General features: G+C 40.2%; 1 protein-coding gene across 1 annotated transcript; it reads left to right on the top strand.

Moving 5' to 3' along the window:
- The first annotated feature begins 6,409 nt into the window (after positions 1-6,409).
- On the top strand, positions 6,410-15,984 carry LOC146465228 (patched domain-containing protein 3-like). Its single transcript, XM_085128636.1, has 5 exons — positions 6,410-7,830; positions 10,573-11,790; positions 12,306-12,617; positions 13,409-14,241; positions 14,825-15,984. Exons 1-5 carry the CDS (start codon positions 7,730-7,732, stop codon positions 15,046-15,048), a joined length of 2,688 nt encoding a protein of 895 aa, XP_084984762.1. The 5' UTR covers positions 6,410-7,729; the 3' UTR covers positions 15,049-15,984.
- The last annotated feature ends 377 nt before the right edge of the window (positions 15,985-16,361 follow it).

The following is a 16,361-nucleotide window of genomic DNA, read 5'->3' as shown; positions in this document are numbered from 1 at the left end:
ACGCTTGACCCAGTCATTTGAAATGAACTTTTCCTGTCGTTAGTGTTGAGCCAAAAAATTTCGGTTTTCAACGCCGACCTCTGCCAAGCTGTCGAGTCTTTCCTGCTTGCGCCGGTACGGTGCAGTTCGGTGTGTATTAAACATAAGTGTCCGGGGGAGGGATACCCCTGTATATGACCCTGTCAATAGGGTATCATAATATTGTTCTTAGGTCTAAATTTTCAGTTGAAACCGTTTTTTCCGACGTTTCTTGCAGTCAAACCTTGAACCTTGCAACCGATTGCAATGGTGTTATAAACAATGTGTCTTTTTCCAGTTCGCGTCAGAAACAGGGTAGGGAAGTATAACATTCTTGTTACAGACGTAGATCTAGACAAGTGGCACACCTCTACCCAAACTTGGGTAGAGTAACCGACTGAACCGACCGCAAAACAATTCCACTTGAATATCAATCTATTTTTATATTCTTCTTTCGAATTTCTTGTTCCTGTTTATAACAAAACAGCTTTCGCTTCACTTTCTAATTCGCTCATACTTCCGAAACAAAAAAGAGCCGGACAAGACTTTTTATGAGTCAAAGAGACAAAAGTCAATGAATCGAGATATCATATACCTAATAAATACTGAAGTCTTGCCTAAGTGCATGGGACAAGTCAAAACGTGTTTGACGGCACGAAGATTGTAAAATAAAAATCGCAAATATCCAAATGTTTCCAACAGTGCACTTGTGACAAACACTGACTAATCTCAACAGTAACTACAAGGACAACCTTTAGTAAAAATATTAACAAGTGCGAAATCCTGCCGATTCCTTCCTCATACTCGCCCGTTGTCGTACGTGCGCCCAATACATCAGGATACATTCACACCATATTACAAATACCGACAGAAAGGTCTTGACCCGTTGGTTGTTTAACTTGTTTCTCTTGTCTGATTTCGGTCTGAAAGTCACGCTCCATCAAAAACAAGTGATTTCCGGGGTAGCTGAAGGCCCGCTGAAAGCCTCGCTGGAAAATTAAAAGTGCCTACATTAGCAGTATTGAAAGGTTTTATGGAATAAAATATTGTGATATCTTCGCTGTATTTTGGTTCAATGGCTTGACACGACAAATTTGTCCAACCCGCACGTGATATTTATCCTGACCTATGACTTGATAAATATGTTAAAAAACGTGCAGGCGCCAGCTTTCACAGCCATCTTGGAACCCATACGGCTTATAGTAAAGCGTTTTGATCGAATTAGGAGTTGTTGTTGGTTTTTCTTTTATGTGGTCATGTGAAAGGGTGGGCTGACGTTTGCTTTTGACGTGAACTTTTGAACTGCTGAAACAAACAAAAAGTGAATTTTGTTTGTTGTACAATACCGTGTGTATCCTGCAAGATTACATTCATTGCGTGAACATGGACAAAAATACCTGAATCTTCATTTCTAATCAGAATACGTGTTTATTTTGGCGTGAAGGGAAATTTTACTTCCTGAGTACTCTCTCGATGTAGAGAAATAGCCAGACTGCTGAAACCAAGCTGAAAGGGATTTTTTTCGTCCTGTAATACTGTGTTCTCATGGAACTGAAGCCGGATTGATTTCGGACATTTCGTGAATTCCGAAAAATGTTGAATCATCATCATTTATCATTGCAGTGTAATTGTATTTATACAGACATGAAGGGAAAAGTACTTCCTGTTTACTCTGTCCATGTAGAGAAGTAGACTGTGAAAGGAATCTTTTCCGTGAAAATGAACTTCTCACAGTCAGTCCTGGTCGAGATTTATCACAACGGATTAATAAAGCCGGACAGAGTAAACACTGTAAATACGATCACATCAGTTTTGGAAGTAAAACTATCGTCACAAGAGGGTTTATGGTGGCTGTGAGGCCTCGAGGGGTATATTTTAAGTAATCCATTTTCGTGAATTGGAAGGTTATATTCAGTGCAAGATTCGACAACAGAAACATCAATAAGTATCAGGTCACCGTCACACGATGCTTACTATTGAGTCAGCAATTAGCTTTGAAAACAATCTCTTTCAAAAGAAACCAACGTTGACGTAACAAGCGTAGCTGTGCACGTCTTCAATTTGGAAAATTCGTCATCTTTCCTTTTGTGACGTCAAAAGCTATCATATAATATGAATGAATTCTTACCAGTCCTTACTCAGTTATCAATACACAGAAGGGAGGGGGAGTTGAAAGCTTTTCAAAGTAAATTTCACTTATCAAGATGAAGATCATGCTTTCTGTTTCTCTGGGAGAGGGGATGTTTGTTTTCTTGTCGGCTTTCCACAGGGTGTTTTCACATGACGTCACGGCGGCCATGTTGGTGTCCCAAAACAAACAAACGGCGGCCATGTTGGTGTCCCAAACCAAACCTCTGGGAATTGAACTCTATTTTTATGCAAATACTTTCTTTTGTTCCAGTAAACCAATATGGCTGGTAGTCACGTGAATGAAAACGCTCTATTCAATCGAAAAAGGCATATCGGCACCCTGTTAATTCTAAAAACATCATAACTTTGTACATTTAAGGTTTTCTGCTTCAAGCTTCTATATCCCTCGATCTTATCTTGTTCGTGCGGTCGCTGACCGCGGGCGTAATATTAGGCCATTTCCAAGTTGCGTTGAACCTCGTTATAGAAGCGAGGCTAAGTGCAAAGTTTTTATTATGAAAATTAGTATTCATTCATATGCAAACAAAGCTAATTTTCCGTATGGAAAGCTTTGCACTTAGCCTCGCTTTCGTAATGAGGCTCAGAGCAATTCGGAAATGGTCTATTGTTGCCCGGAGGGCAACGGGAAAGCGAAGCTTACCGGACGAGGTACGAAGCTTCGCCAACTATAAGCCAACTTTTCGTAACCTTGCAAGTCCACAGTACTCTGGTCGCGGTCATCCGCACAGGTTACATTTAAATTTGTATACTACACATTGTTGGTTGACAATGGAGGGCTTGGCTTTTTGCATCTTAAGATCTTCATTGAGTTTTTGACTCACAAACACAAGTTGGATGAGAGTTCCTACTTTTAAACTTAGTTTACTTAGTTGCTGTTTCACAATATTCGAGGAACTCTGATCTTAAAACGGTAAGATGACTCTAACGGTGTTCACCTTCTCTTGTGACAATGGATAGGGCTGTGGATCAGATACCTTAGTGTCGATAACCTTTTTGATGGCCATGTCACTTAAGTGTTGTGGGTATTTAAGCTTACTGAACACTTCTCTCAGTCGGTCGCATTCTTCGTGGAAATGTGACCAATCAGAAGATAATCGGTAGGCCCGGTCTAGCATGGTGTTAATTAGGCTCCGTTTGTAACGATCATCTACGTGGCTCTGGTAGTGAAGTAGGAGGCCTGTATTGGTGGGCTTGATGTAAACCTTGGTTTCGATCTTGGGAGCTCGATTAAGTAATTCCACACCAAGAAAGGGAAGTGACCCGTCATGTTCGGTCTACATAGTGAAATTCACGGACGAATGACAATGATTGAGCGTGCGTAAGAAGTGGTCAGCAGTTTCTCTATCGGGCATTATAGTAAGAGTGTCATCCACATACCTCCAGTAGAACGGGGGTAGCAAGCCATCCTGTTGCAGAGTTTCCTCGATGGAGCACATAAAAACATTTGCAACCATATCTGCTCAATGAAGATCTTAAGGTGCAAGAAGCCAAGCCCTCCATTGTCAACTAACAATGTGTAGTATACAAATTTAAATGTAACCTGTGCGATGCAGGATATGTGGGGTATACGCGTGGGCACCTGCATGACCGCGTAGACGGACACAAAAGAAAGTCGTCTTCCATTTACAAACACTACTATCTTCAACATAATGACCAGATACCACAGCGTTTTTTAGAACGGTTTCACGTACTTGCGAAATGCACCAGCAAATTTGATTGCCTCGTTCATGAGATGCTATTCATACGCCTAACTGAAACCAGAACTGAACGTGCAAACTGATTCAATTTAGTTCGCGCTAAAGTATTTGTTTAACCATATATTATATGTTAATTTTCAGCTCTAGCCTATTTAAATATCCGCGTTCACAAACTGATTTTTTCTCTTGATAATGGAGTCAAGATGACTCCGAAACGTCGAGCCTTAAATCTCTCTGTAATTTTTGCATGTCTTTGCCTCAGCAAATCCCTTTTAATTAAAAGCTTAGAAATCTGCCCATTTTATTTTAGTTTTGACTGACATTGACTGAGTTATACAATTAAAATTGTATAGATCGGTTATGTTCCTGGCTAAAACATGGAACCTGATAACATTTTGCTGAGGATATTGATTCAGTAGCGTTACGAAAAGAAAATTCGCCTTTACAGGTCAGTATAAGGAACAAATAATGTTGACTATGTCATAAACGTATACAGTACTTAATTCCATAAGGTTTTTATGTGTGTGTTTTGTTTTACAAGCGGCAGGGTTCCAACTTTTTTCAGGGGCCTTTGACGCACATTTAATTTTGATGGATACACCAACATAGTAGGACTTTTTCTCGCCCTACATTATCTAAAGAGGTATACTTAGTAATGATAACAATAATAACAACTAGCAGTAATCAATTGTTATATGACTGCGTTCGACACCTTACATTGTAGAAATTCAGCCACGGTGGACTGCTGTCAGTGGCCGATTTATTTCGTGTTATTACTAGCAGGAGAGGTTAAAGTAGTGTGCTTTCCTGCTCGTTTTAATTGGAGTTATTCCATGTAATGTTATATAATGCTAAAATCACTATCTTTACGGAATATTTGAAGTTTCTTCTCTAAATTAACCTCTGTATTACTGCCGCAGATACCCAGGGCTCAGTTATGGACAGCTGTCCGTTGACCCGAGAAAAAAACATGTAGGCAAGCTACAACTAGCCAAGTCAGTATCGTAACGCAATTCCCGTAGAAATATAGAACAAAGTACAGAGACATGCAGAAAATGCAAACAAAACTTATTACGAAGAAAACAATCTTAATTTCGAGTATTAAGGGACAAAGGTGTCTTGTGATTGAAAACTGTTTCTGATTCAGTTTTCCATCAAGGCAAAGATAGCATTCAGTAATAACAGCGCCTATAAGAACAATTATTGGCGGTTTGGGACTTTTTCAGCTAGCATAATTTTTTTCTCGTTTGTTTCCTGATGGGTGTTTTTGCTAAATTAAAGTCTTCTGCAGGTTTTTATTCTAAAAACTTTAGTAAGAGCGTTCTGGCTTAACTGACATAGAACACAGTTTTTCTAGGACCCAAAACAGTGCACTAGCACTGTTTCAGCATCATCTTAGAGTGCCACTAGAGTAGGCTTTTCTCGCGCGACCTGAGAGTAAGCTCTAGCGTATAAAATGTCGTGTGGGTCGCTGCCTTTTGAAGTGGTTGAAATATCTTGGCCAGAGTGAATCCGCATGGGAAAAACTGAGCAAACATGCTTCTACAAGGTCTCAAAGATCACTATTAAGTGACAAGTGTGGTACTGGAGTGAGAAACTCACTCGGGTATCGGCATTGAGACACAAGGTAAGTCTTCAAATTGCTCTATGGTTGGCTCTTCAGCTTAGCTTGACTGTTCCACAGTTCCAGTGGCAAGGTGATTAGCATATATTAGTTCCATAAAGTTTGCAAATCCCTGTAAGGAGTTAAACATTAATCGTTGTTGCTTTATGCATAATTCGGGAGTGCGTGCATGTTTTACTGGGTCGGCTAGCCAAAATATGCCAAGTTCAACTCGGTGTCCTGTGCATTGTCATGTTAGCACCTTCCTCGTCAGAACTAACAGTGTGAGCAAGAATCAATTCCTCTGTTCGAATACTTGTCTGAGCCACCTTGACCGTCCGCAGATGGCACACAAAAGGTCATGGAAACTGAATTCTGTGAAACCAAGATAACACGGGGATAGGTCAGAATTGGTCATCGAAAAAGTTGCAAACGAGCGCGAGCAGGTATGTTGTACTCTATATTTCTTTTTTAATGGCCTGGATAGATTTATGATTAGTTTTAGTTCTTAAATTTTAACGCACGACTCCACAAGCTGCTGAGCTTTAAGTTCTTATCATGCAAAGCTGTCTGTCTGTCTGAATGCAAAACACTGTGGCACTGAACGTCACGCAACGAGATTAGGTGTCACGCGGTAACCGGTGCATGAGATCTTTTTATTTTAACACGTTACGTCTAGGAGCTACAAAATACGAACGTCTATACATAAAATGTATGATATCATACGATAAAAAAAAGGTTCTAAAAGTTTACAATCACAAAGTTTACCATTAAAATCATTTACATCGCTTGCAAGACGTATGTGCGTCAAATTTAGTCAACATTTCTCTTTTCTCTCTCTCTCTCTCTCTCTCTCTCTCTCTCTCTCTCTCTCTCTCTCTCTCTCTCTCTCTCTCTCTCTCTCTCTCTCTCTCTCTCTCTCTCTCTCTCTCTCTGTCTTCAAGTTCTTGTTAATGTTATTATTTTATGTGCTGATTTTAGCCATTGAGTCGAGTTCCCGTCACTGACTGGTCATGTGATTCGAGGTTATTCAAGGCCGTCCAGGTTTAACCTAGACCTTGAACGACCTTGAAGCCCATAGTTGTAAGACCTTGTAATGAATAGTGTGATAATGTAACTACAAACAATTTTCGCTTTCCAATAATTTATTTACGCTGACCAATGTTTTGGGATTCACACTGGAGAGTAGATTCATGCACAGTGGTGTTCCTGTACTTCTACCGCACTAACCACACGTCTACCATATTTGTAACTTTAGGAATATCGCCAAGCAAGGTATGTAAGTTTCCGTTAGAAAGTCCCTAAAGCAATTGCAAGTACGGTGTAGTCAGTACTGTGTGTATGTGATAAGTAAGTTTAATCAATTTGATGTCAAGTTGTTTAGTATCTTGTAGCGTCTTAACTCTTTCATTATCTTTTTATTGCAATAAAAAAATATCCAAGTTGAAAATGATTAGAATAAATTGTCAGACATAGTTCCCTAAAGATTAACATATTAACTTATTGAAAATGGAGTCATGACGACTCGGAAAGGTCGTTAGATTTTATCGTTGATTTTTACTTGGTTATTATTACCAAACCTTTGCTTATACAAAAAATAGTCAATGGCAAAACAAAATTGCCTGTGTAAACAGCCCTCAAAGTGGCAGGAAACAAGGAAAATATGGACCTGGAGTCTCAAAGTTGTTTGTCGGGAACATATGACGGGAAATAAGTATTCAGTTAAATGATCTTCAATTAATTTAATTAAATGAAAGCGAACCATCGCGTGCGCACTCATGATCAGCAAAACGCTTTGTGACGTCACCTTGTTTATATCATGCTGTCCAGCGGTTCCGAAAATTTACATTTTGCTCAATAGCCTTCGAACTTTAATACGACTGCCTCCGTTTGAAACGAAAAGCTGGGGAATTTCATCCTAATACCAAGAAGGACTTTGAGCCTTCAATATTTTGGTTTTCGCTTCAACTCGACTTTGACCAGACACAACTTTTAAAATAGAAGAAACGAAATCGCAGCGTGCTGTATGAAGAATCGATTGTGTTTAAAGTTTGTATTTCATTTGCATTACCTGTGCCAGCTGACTCGCAGCCGAAACGTTCTTGAGCGAGTGAAGGCGATATAAAATTTTAACTTGCTAACAAGGAATCATCCCGGATATTCTTTGAAAGGCACACCTTATTTTACTCGACAGGCGAGGCTCTGAAAGTTCCGCTTCGCTTCAGCCTTTTTCCACGGAAAGTTCGCTTGACTGCCTGCTATGAGCGAAGGCACTGCGGCTGCCAACGAGCCGTTTATATCAGAACAAAATGGCCTTGGGAACCCGCCGAAAGAAACAGTGGATACAAGCAAGAACGAACGGTAAGAAAAAGTTATTTGTATGTGATGTTATTCCCTCTAAATTGAAACAAGGTAATATTCCTTAAAATCGATGAGACTCTTAGCTTAGTGTTTCCTTGTTCATTAGCAGGTGCACGAATTGAGAGTGAAAGCCGGCAAAATTCGCCACATGTCGCGTTGCGTGTTTTCAGCCTTTATGCAAATTTCCTGTCTTGTATTTACTTTCTGTCAGTGACTGCTTTTAGTATTCTGGAGAGCACCCACTCGAGAGAAAGTCTTGTTCGTGTCAGTTATCGTTGTTTCACCTAAATGCTTGCGTAGACTTCAATAAGTAAACCAGGAAGATCAAACTCGTTTATCAGCATAGCAAGACTGTAAAATTCGCATGCTTTGATTGTTAATTATTTTATTTTGTCCTGGTTAATTTATTTTTTAATGTTTCTTGTGGTGATATTGAGCCATGGGAAGGCTTTTTTTTTAAGTTGTCGTAGTTTTGCCGACGCTGGGTTTCAGTTTATACGTTATAATTGAGGTTAGAGATCGTTATCTCATTGATTTGATTGAGGTACAAGGTAATCTTCACAAGGATACAAACTTATTGATTCACTGTTAACGACAAAAAACTATCTGCTACGGACCGTACGCTCAAGACAAGAGATCGAACCTCGTCATGAGGGCGAGTTGCCCGGTTTGAAATCCGGCTCGCCGTTGCCTGTTTTCCCATCGTCAGACAGATACTTGGGCTCAATATTCAAGCATCGATCTTCAGTGCCCTAGACAATCAGACGCAGTAATTAGCACAATACCCACATATTAAAACAAAAAGTACTAGAGTTCACTATGCGGAGTGAAGGGTCACCGAACAGAGCGACAGATTCGATCAGTCTTAGGCGATATGTACCTCTACGCCGCCTATGTTTTCCCTTCCTTGTTAGCAAAGTTCGAGGTGCTGTATCTTTTAATGCCGGCTGAAAACTTTATAGTTGTAAGGTGGCCATAGGGCCTTCTACGCAAACAATTTTTACCCGGAAAAGAAGATGGAGAATGCCCTTTGAAAACGGCACGTTATATTCTTGGTTTCTTTATGGTACTACAAAGTGTGAGTTTGTGACCGTGTGGTCACTGAGGCGCGATTTGGACACGGAAATGCGGTTTTAATGTATCCGTTAAATTGATGCAGCTTGGATATTCACACAGTGATGGTGTTTTTCACTGAAGGAAGAGAATGAATTCGTCTGTGAAATGAAGTGCAAACTGAGTTCCAGTTAGACCCAAAAAGACAAGCGAACTTATTATTGGAAATTGTTAGAGCTTCGTGATCATCATCATTTTCATCATTTATTTTAACACGTTACGTCTAGAAGTTAAAAGCTCGTTCAAAATACGGGCCTGTGTAAATGAAATGTACGATATCGTACTTTTAGATCAACCGATTATAAAAAGCCACAAATGTAAACTATAAAACAAAAAACGTTCTAGAAATTTACAATCACAAACTTTATCTTTAAAATCATTTATGTCTAGTACATCGCTTGCAAATCGTATGTGGGAAGGCAAAGAGCTTCGAGAAAATTGACGCGAATTTTTCCAGTATTAAGGGGTGCGTCAGATTAGTCAACATGTGGCTGTTCACTCTTGAAATCATTTTTGCAAGCGTTCTCTTCAAGTTCTTGGTGATGTTATGATTTTATGTGCTGATTTTAGTCATTGAGTAGTACTGACTGGTCATGTGAGTCGAGGTCATTCAAGGCCGTCCAGGTGAACGACCTTGAATCACGCGAACAACCTGCACATGTGTTTTTGACAAATACTATGTTTGTGCCATCTATTTCGAGTCTATTTGACTGAGTATTTTAGTCTTTCCAAGATAGACATGCTTGGCATTTCCTACTGACCTTAGTTGACATCTCCCCGAAAGGGCCATGTTTAAGCCCCCTTTTAGCAGTAGTCCTTTCTGTGTTTTTCATGGTTGTTGGTATTAACTAAAGGGATTTAAAGCTCAAACATATCTGCAGGTTACATGTAAGTATTTTTCATTAGCCAGTTGCGAACTTTCCAGCTTGTAGTAAGTTGGTGGAAGTTAACCGTTGGTAACGTACGTGGGCAAAGCCTTCGCGAGCCTGTAATAGCCAGTTACGCTAGTAATCAGTATTACGCGACTTCAATTCACGTTTTTCAAGTCAGCTGTCTAAACAAACAGAAACTTGGAAAATCGTTCTTTATTTACCTCTCATTTCATTTTAGAGGTGAAAACTTATTTGACAGAAAGTCCATGGAGGCGAACCTCGTTCTTCAATTGAAATGAACGTTCTAGATGTGAACTTACTTCAAAACCTTTCGGGAGCTACCAAGTGTTTAAAAAAAAATCTGGTCGTTTTTCTTTTCCCTAAAGCGGCATTTCGACATTTGGATCTCTCTGTAAAGGCGTCTATCACCTTAACAAGAGGAAATTCATTCTTTTTGTTTTCGAAGTCAAGGGACAAAAATGACGTTTAGAGAGCGATACAAGGCGAGCCGAGAATTTTTGGAAAACCAGCAGCAGCTTGTAAAATTTGGGAGACAGCAATATGTTCCCTAAAATTACTTAAAATGTGAGTTAAGAAATCAGGTCATACTGTGTTAGCACACAAAACGACATTTGAAGAATTTTCTCAAATATTCCCGTTGGGTACCCCCGATTCAAGAAAAATGTAGAGCAAGCGAGGCCGCCTAAGTTCTCTTATTTTTTAAGAAGCTAACTTCTGCTTTATTATTTCCCAATAGATCCTGCTGCAAGCATCGTTTAAATCCATGCCATCGGTGGTCCGTCCTATGTAGCTGGTTTGTTCGTCTTCTGCAACTTGTCGTTGGTAAGCTGGGAGAAAACATAGCTAAGCAGCCCTTAATCTCCATTGCGGTATGCATTCTATTCGTGTCTTTCTGTGCTGTGGGGTTCTTGTGGCTTAAGGTGGAAAGCAGGACTGTGAAACTGTTCATTCCTCAGGAGAGTAGAGCTGTCAAAGACTTGAACACGGCGGAGAAGTTCTTTCGGCTCAAAGTCCGGAAGGAAGGTATCATTTTATTGGCCCGTCCAGAGCAACCCAACGTTCTTGCCCCTTATTGTCTAAGAGAGGCCTACGATATACACACTCAGATTTTGCGGTTAAAATCATATTCCGAGTACTGCTTGACTCTCTCAGGAGATAAAGCTAACTCTCTAGACGATTGCGTGACAATTGATCCGTTTGAAATTTTCCAAGACAGAAACTTTGACAGGAAGACCTTGGATGAAATCCAACAAGAAGTTAACAGAGCGCTAAAAAATGGAAGCTTCATCATGCGAAATGGCCAACTCTTCGAATTCAACTTTAAGCAGGTATTTGGCGAGGCAAAAAGAAGCAAAGACAGAGGCCATATAACGGACGCTCGTGCGCTACAACTACACTACTTTGTCAGTGACCCTGCCGATGATGCCCTTAGCAAGAAGGTCCTGGAATGGGAGAAGGTCTTTCTAGATAAAGCGTCTTCACTTTCTTCTTCTTGCTTTGAGGTCTACTACGAAGCGGAAAGAAGCACGGACGACGCCATCGCAGAAAACGGAAGCGCAGACATAACTCTTGTATCAATCACATTCATGGTGATGATCTCCTTTGCATGTTTTATGCTGAGCAAATTTGTAAATCCGCTAACAGGCCACTCCCTGCTTGCGGGTGGGGGAGTGCTCGCAGTGACTCTCGGTATTTTGGCGGGAATGGGGATTGCCACGTGGTGCCGAGTAACGTTTGTTAACATGATTGGCGTAGTTCCCTACCTAGTTATAAGTATAGGCATCGACGATATGTTCATTCTGGTAGACGAGCTTGATCGACAGCCGCGCCAGTTCGGTGTAGTCAGGACTGTCAAGGAAGTGATGTCACGAACCGGAGCAACTGTCACTATGACAACTATCACCGACTTGGTTGCATTTGCAGTCAGTACATCGACTTCTTTTCCTGCTATTAGGTAAGAGTTTTTTTTTGGTTTTTTTTTCTCAGTGTTCATCTTGGTTGACAATGACTTCAGTTTGCGTTCATTTGTTTAAAATGGTGCATTGATGTCAAAGTTTGACGTCGATACTGGTCATAAATCCATCGGGTTGAGACCCGTACAATCCAGCGCTTTTGCTCGGGCCATGCGAGAATTGCGGTATTTATGAAGAAGTAATACTAATTGGATGGACCTAAGTCGAGGGTTCTAAGCCACATATGATTTCTTCCGTGCTATTTGTTGCGTTTGTCACGGAACCACACGCAGTAAACGCAAAAACTGATTGAGAAAATATATATTCACAAGACGTTCGCAGGAGCGGTATAACTGGAAGTAGACGAACCAACTGTTTTCTTTTATTCAGCTTAGTGTAACTGGAACAACAATTGTTTGTTTGTTTGTTTGTTTGTCTATTTAAGTTAACGTGTAAACTCCCATCCAGACTGGTTCAAGCTAAATGGTGACCACTCCTTATTACCTTTCTTCTTCAGATACTTTTGTGCTTACGCTGCTTTAGCTGTGACATTTTCGTATGTAATGATGATAACATTCTTCGTCGCTGTAATGACATTTGACGTGCAAAGGATCAAAGCTGGACGCAGAGACTGCCTACCAGTCTGCTTGGCACCACAGCCAAAAAATGGCGAGGCGCCCTGGGACGAGCCGCGCCCGCAGACGTCAAACCGGATTATGAAGAGCTGGGCAAACCTTCTTATTTTGCCCGCTTGCAAGTTTTTCGTACTTTTAATGTCGATAGTACTCCTTGCCATGGGAATCTACGGAACAACTATGGTCACCGAAAGGTCAGCTGCCAAAATACCGTACTAAGTATAGACGGAGTGTGCAACTGCTACAAATTCGTGGCGCTTACTCAAACCTATTTATTTTTAGGTTGAAGTTCCCTCAAACTTAGTCTCCCTCGGGAGCCTTGCTAATTCTCATGTGTACCGGAATTTAAATTTTCGCAGTAGATAGTATTCCCAGGCGTACCTAAAAATAGACCAATCTGTGAAAAAAAAAATGTGAGGTAGGCCTTGCATGGAAGTTGTGCGCTCCAAGCAATGGTGGGTCCTGACTAAGTCTCACTCATAGTTATGTCAACTTTGCTATTTGTAATGGTAAGGCACTGGCCACCAAAGCAAGAGTTTTCGGTTAAACGAAACCAGCAAAAGGAACATTCAAGTCCCGGTTGCCTGCTGGGACATTTGAAAAAGAAATTGTCAACCTTGCTCCCGGAGCACAGCTGAGTGGTATAAACAACTGGAAATTTTGAAGAACGCTGGAGCAGTTCAGGAAGTTTTAAGACTTTTCTGAATCTTATGTTATTAAAAAAATATGTAATTTCTTCATATTTGTTTAACCAAACAATGCACTGAGTCCTTATCTCCTTTATCGAAAATTTAGGTAGATGTACCACCAGATTCGTTGTTGTTGTTGTTGTTGTTGTTGTTGTTGTTGCTGTACTGTTTCTTTTTGGTCTACTCCATTGAAATAAAGGTCATATTTCTTGTTCTTTGTACCGTAAGTCGTGAATGTATAACGTTCTTGTTCTATTTTCCTTGTATAATGTGCGCCTTTTTTTTTTTCTTTTAAGGTTTGACAGGAGAATGTTGGCCAAAGACGACTCTTCTCTTTTAAAGTTTCTCACTATTCAAGAGAAATATTACGAACAGGCTATTCCCGTCAGCATAGTGCTTACAGGCGATGTGAAATACGAAGACAGGGCCATTCAAGAAGAAATTAGAAAACTATCAGCCGTTGTGAAAGAGAATAATCATTATCGACAGAGGTCTTTGTCGTGGATGGAAGTTTTAACGGAATTTTCTAATGCACATAATATGAGCATGACTGGACCGCATTTTATGCCAGTCTTAAGAACGTTCCTCGAAATTCCGCAGTTTTCTGGTTTTAAACAAGACGTAAAGCTGTCTTCCAATGGAAGTCACGTGACTGCGTCTCGAATCGTGGCTCTCATGAAGAACAATCCAAGTTCGACCTTTAAGAAAAACGCTATGTTAACAATTCGCGACGATCTCGCTTACAAATCTCCGCTAAATGTGATTCCAATCAGCCGTGTGTTCATCTTCTATGAGCAGTATGCTATCATCGCAAGAGAGACCACTAGAAACCTTATAATAGCGGCCTTAGCGGTGCTCATAGTCACGTCCCTGTTTCTGGTTGATTGCACCGTGACGATCGTTGTAGTGGCTAACTTCGTGGCCCTCGTCCTCGAGCTGTTTGGTCTGATGTACGTCTGGGACGTCTCGCTTAATGGTGTTTCGATGATTACTCTTGTTATGGCAATCGGCTTTGCCGTGGACTATAGTGCTCATGTTGCGCATGCGTTTGTGATGTCAGAAGAGGAAACCGCTGATAAGCGAGTCGTGGACGCGGTTAGCACGCTCGGTGCCAGTGTTTTCATGGGAGGTAAGTCGATGATTGATCGATTCACAGAATGAATGCGATGTGACTTTTTAAACTTAATGTAGTTCTCCGTCAAAGCTCATAACTGGAAGAATAAACAAAATAAGATAGGTGAGCTTTAAACAGAAAATTGTAATCAGACTTTGAAGTAAAGAAATACAACTTATTTTATCAAATATGATTGCTACAACTGTTAAAATGTTAAATCTGGCGGTTACCGATTTATCAACTGGATATAATGATCTCTATACCATTGGCCCTTTCATCTGGTGGTCTTCCACCTTCACGCACGTAGGCAGATACAACAGGTGTTTTGTTGTTGTTGTTGTTGTTGTTTGTTTGTTTTGTTTGTTTTTGTGTTTGTTTCTTTACCTTAGATACTTAGATGAATAATGCTTCCCTTTTTAGGTTGCGCTAGTGTTGGAAGGGCAGTTGGGGCTTAGCCAGTAGGGCGGCTGCTTTGTAGCAAGTAGTATCAATAAAGCTAAATACGTGATCAGGAAGAAGGATACATCTTGAGAAACTCGAGTAGATCTAAGTTACCGCTTAGATACTTGGTCTAATTGTAACGTTTCCTTTCAAACAGGATTCAGCACCTTTTTGGGAATGTTGGTGCTTGTGTTTGCCTCATCGGAGATCTATCGTATCTTCTTTCGCATGTTTATGGGCATAGTGTTATTTGGACTTCTTCACGGCTTGTGCATCCTGCCTGTTCAGCTTTCTTTGTTCTGGTGGAAGCCAGCTGTTACTGTGACGAGCAAGTCGGAGCAATTGACAAAAGAAGTAGAAGTCGAAGGAGATCTACAATAGTTTTTCTGTAGTTCGAGGGCATTTCCTTGGGCATTTTAAAAGGTTATAGCAACAATTTTACAATTTAAGCTAGGGGTGTACCACTGAGAGGTCTTTAGGAAGTAAACCCTGCCTAACGATATAACTTTTTGTAGTCTGTTTCAAGGCTATTCTCCAAAGCTCACGCGCCCTTTCATTCCACGACAACAGAAAAAGGTAGACTTCACCTTTGGAGAAATTATGGTTGATTTGAAAGGTGAAACAGCATGTTTAGTCAAATGACTGCAATATGTTTTGGTGTCAATCGCTAGGTTTTCTTTTTTGATTCGCAAACTCTGGGCATTCGTACGCCAGGTGAAGAATGCCGGAATCATTCGAGCTGCCAAACATGGCTGAGGGCTCAGAAAACGAGATGGCATGAAACTAAAATGTTTGCAAGGCCAAACGAAGAAAAAAATGTGGGTTTGAATGAGATGTAGGTGGACCGCTCATCTACAACATCCCGGACTTCTAGTAGTCCTTCGCTGCGTAATTAAAGACTGACGTCAGCTCAACGAGACTAAAACGAGCTTCCGTGTTAGTCAACGACCTTCAATTCGATTCTGCTCACGCGCGGCTTTTGGCATGAAACTTGAGGTATTCTAATTAAACTAATACAGCTCTGAGGTAGCACGTTATTTTGATAAATATATGTAGCTTTTTTCATGTTTTAACTAAAATTTAAAGCGTTAGTTTAAAAACATGACTGTACATTAAGAATTATACGAATGGAATATTACGAGAGTTCATTTTACCAAATGAAATTTGATTTGGAGAGTCATATATGTTATTTATATCATTTAAAAGATGAAATATATTTATATTATATTGTGGACGAAGAATTTTATTATAGGTGTTAACTCTGTCGATTTAACTGAATAGGAAGTAAAAGAAGTGCATTGTGCACATTGTTCTGAATCACGAGTGAAAATATTATGCTGCTGTAAAATAAGACCTATTACCCTTAGATTTCAACCTTCCTTCTTCCGTATCTCGAATTACATTTGTTACTTGATTTATGTCATCTCAATTTTGTTTATGCTGCACCACATATTCTCAGCAACTATTTTTTCGCTTTGCGTGGCTTGGCACAGGTTGATGTATGTAGGCATCGCGGACCTACCTTTCCTGGGTACGTTTGACTTTATTGGACCCCCTATTGAGGCTTTTCAGGAACAACAACTTTATAAACAAAATGTTTGTCAGTTAAAATAATCATTAATCGTTTCATAAAAGTTATATTAAAACGTCAGAGAAAATGTTTACAATTAATTTGAAAAAATGGGCATTGCTTA

The sequence above is a fragment of the Pavona decussata genome, unplaced genomic scaffold, assembly GCF_977016875.1.
Source record: "Pavona decussata unplaced genomic scaffold, jaPavDecu1.1 SCAFFOLD_156, whole genome shotgun sequence".
Lineage (NCBI taxonomy): Eukaryota > Metazoa > Cnidaria > Anthozoa > Scleractinia > Agariciidae > Pavona > Pavona decussata.
Note: the sequence above shows the minus strand (reverse complement) of the source record. Positions and strands in the feature narration are given on the sequence as shown.